Source organism: Apteryx rowi, unplaced genomic scaffold, assembly GCF_003343035.1.
Source record: "Apteryx rowi isolate R43461 unplaced genomic scaffold, aptRow1 scaffold_1850, whole genome shotgun sequence".
In the NCBI taxonomy this organism is placed as follows: domain Eukaryota; kingdom Metazoa; phylum Chordata; class Aves; order Apterygiformes; family Apterygidae; genus Apteryx; species Apteryx rowi.
In genome coordinates, this window is record NW_020448142.1 from 1 (window position 1) to 1172 (window position 1172).

The 1172-nt window shown below is 65.7% G+C and overlaps 1 protein-coding gene across 1 annotated transcript in view; it reads right to left on the reverse strand.

Moving 5' to 3' along the window:
• Nucleotides 1-656: 656 nt before the first annotated feature.
• Nucleotides 657-1172, reverse strand: part of PRR12 (proline rich 12) — a gene marked incomplete at its 3' end in the record, with an annotated part of 5231 nt that continues 4715 nt past the window's right edge. The window contains exon 2 of the mRNA XM_026061794.1: nucleotides 657-1172. This exon is cut by the window's right edge and continues 14 nt beyond it. Coding sequence (XP_025917579.1) covers nucleotides 657-1172 — 516 coding nt within the window.

Here is a 1172-nt window from a genome sequence, read left to right on the forward strand (position 1 = left end):
TCTAGGGGTCCTGGGGGACATTTATGGGTCCTAGGAAGATCCTAGTGGGTACCTAGAAGCCCTCAGAAGGACCTGAAGGGTACGTAAGCATCCCAAGAGGGTCCCAGGGGGTAAATACGGGTCCTGGGGGCATATCTAGGGGTCTCAAGGAACATCTAGGGGCCCCAGGAAGATCCTGGGTGTATCTAGGGGTCTCAGGGGATACCTAGGGGCTCGGGAAGGTCCCAGAGGGTATCAAGGGACCCAAGAAGATCCCACAAGGGTATGTAGGGTTCCCAGGAAGGTCCTGGGCGGTATCTAGGGGTCCCGGGGACATCTAGGTGCCCTGGAGGGGTCCAGGGGGCACCTAGGGGACCCAGGGGTATCTAGGGTTCCCCGGAAGGTCCCGAGGGGTATCAAGGGGTCCTGGGGACATCTAGGTGCCCTGGAGGGGTCCAGGGGGCACCTAGGGGACCCAGGGGTATCTAGGAGACCCCAGAAGGTCCTGAGGAGGTAGCAAGGAGCCCCAGGAGGGTCCCAGAGGGTATCTAGGGTTCCCAAGAAGGTCCCGAGGGGTATCAAGGGGTCCCAGGGAACATCTAGGGGCCCCGGAGAGCCATGGAGGAGATCTAGGAGGCCCAAGAAGGTCCTAAAAAGGGGGGGGTTAAGGCACCCACCGGCGGGGTCGGGGTCCTTGCGGTCGGCGGGGTCGTAGAGGGCGGAGATGGCGGAGGAGATGCTCTTCTGCAGGTCCTGGTTCTTGCTGACCGAGTCCTCCTCGTCGGAGGAGAAGGAAGGCAACGTCTCCAGRTTGCGCTTGAGCTCCTCGTCGAGCCGCTTGCAGGGGCTGGGGCAGGCCATGACCAAGCCCTCGCCCTCGGCCCCGTCCAGGCCCCCCGGCAGCATGGGGGGCCCCACGGCGAAGGGGGGAGCCGGGGGCACCCGGGGCGTCTTGGATGGGCTGGTGGCGGCCGGCGGCAGCTGCTGGCGCTTGCCGGACTTGAGGAAGTCGAGGAAGGAGGCCATGAAGCCCGACTTCATCTCCGGCTGCTTCTCCTCCACCTCCTTGATCTTCTGCTTGATGCGCTCGCGCGTCTGGCTGCTGTCCAGGGGCCCCTCGCCCGGCGGGGCGCCCGGGGGGGCCCCCGCTTCGCCCGGCGGCCCCTCGCCCCCCTTGGGCACCGCCAGCTTGA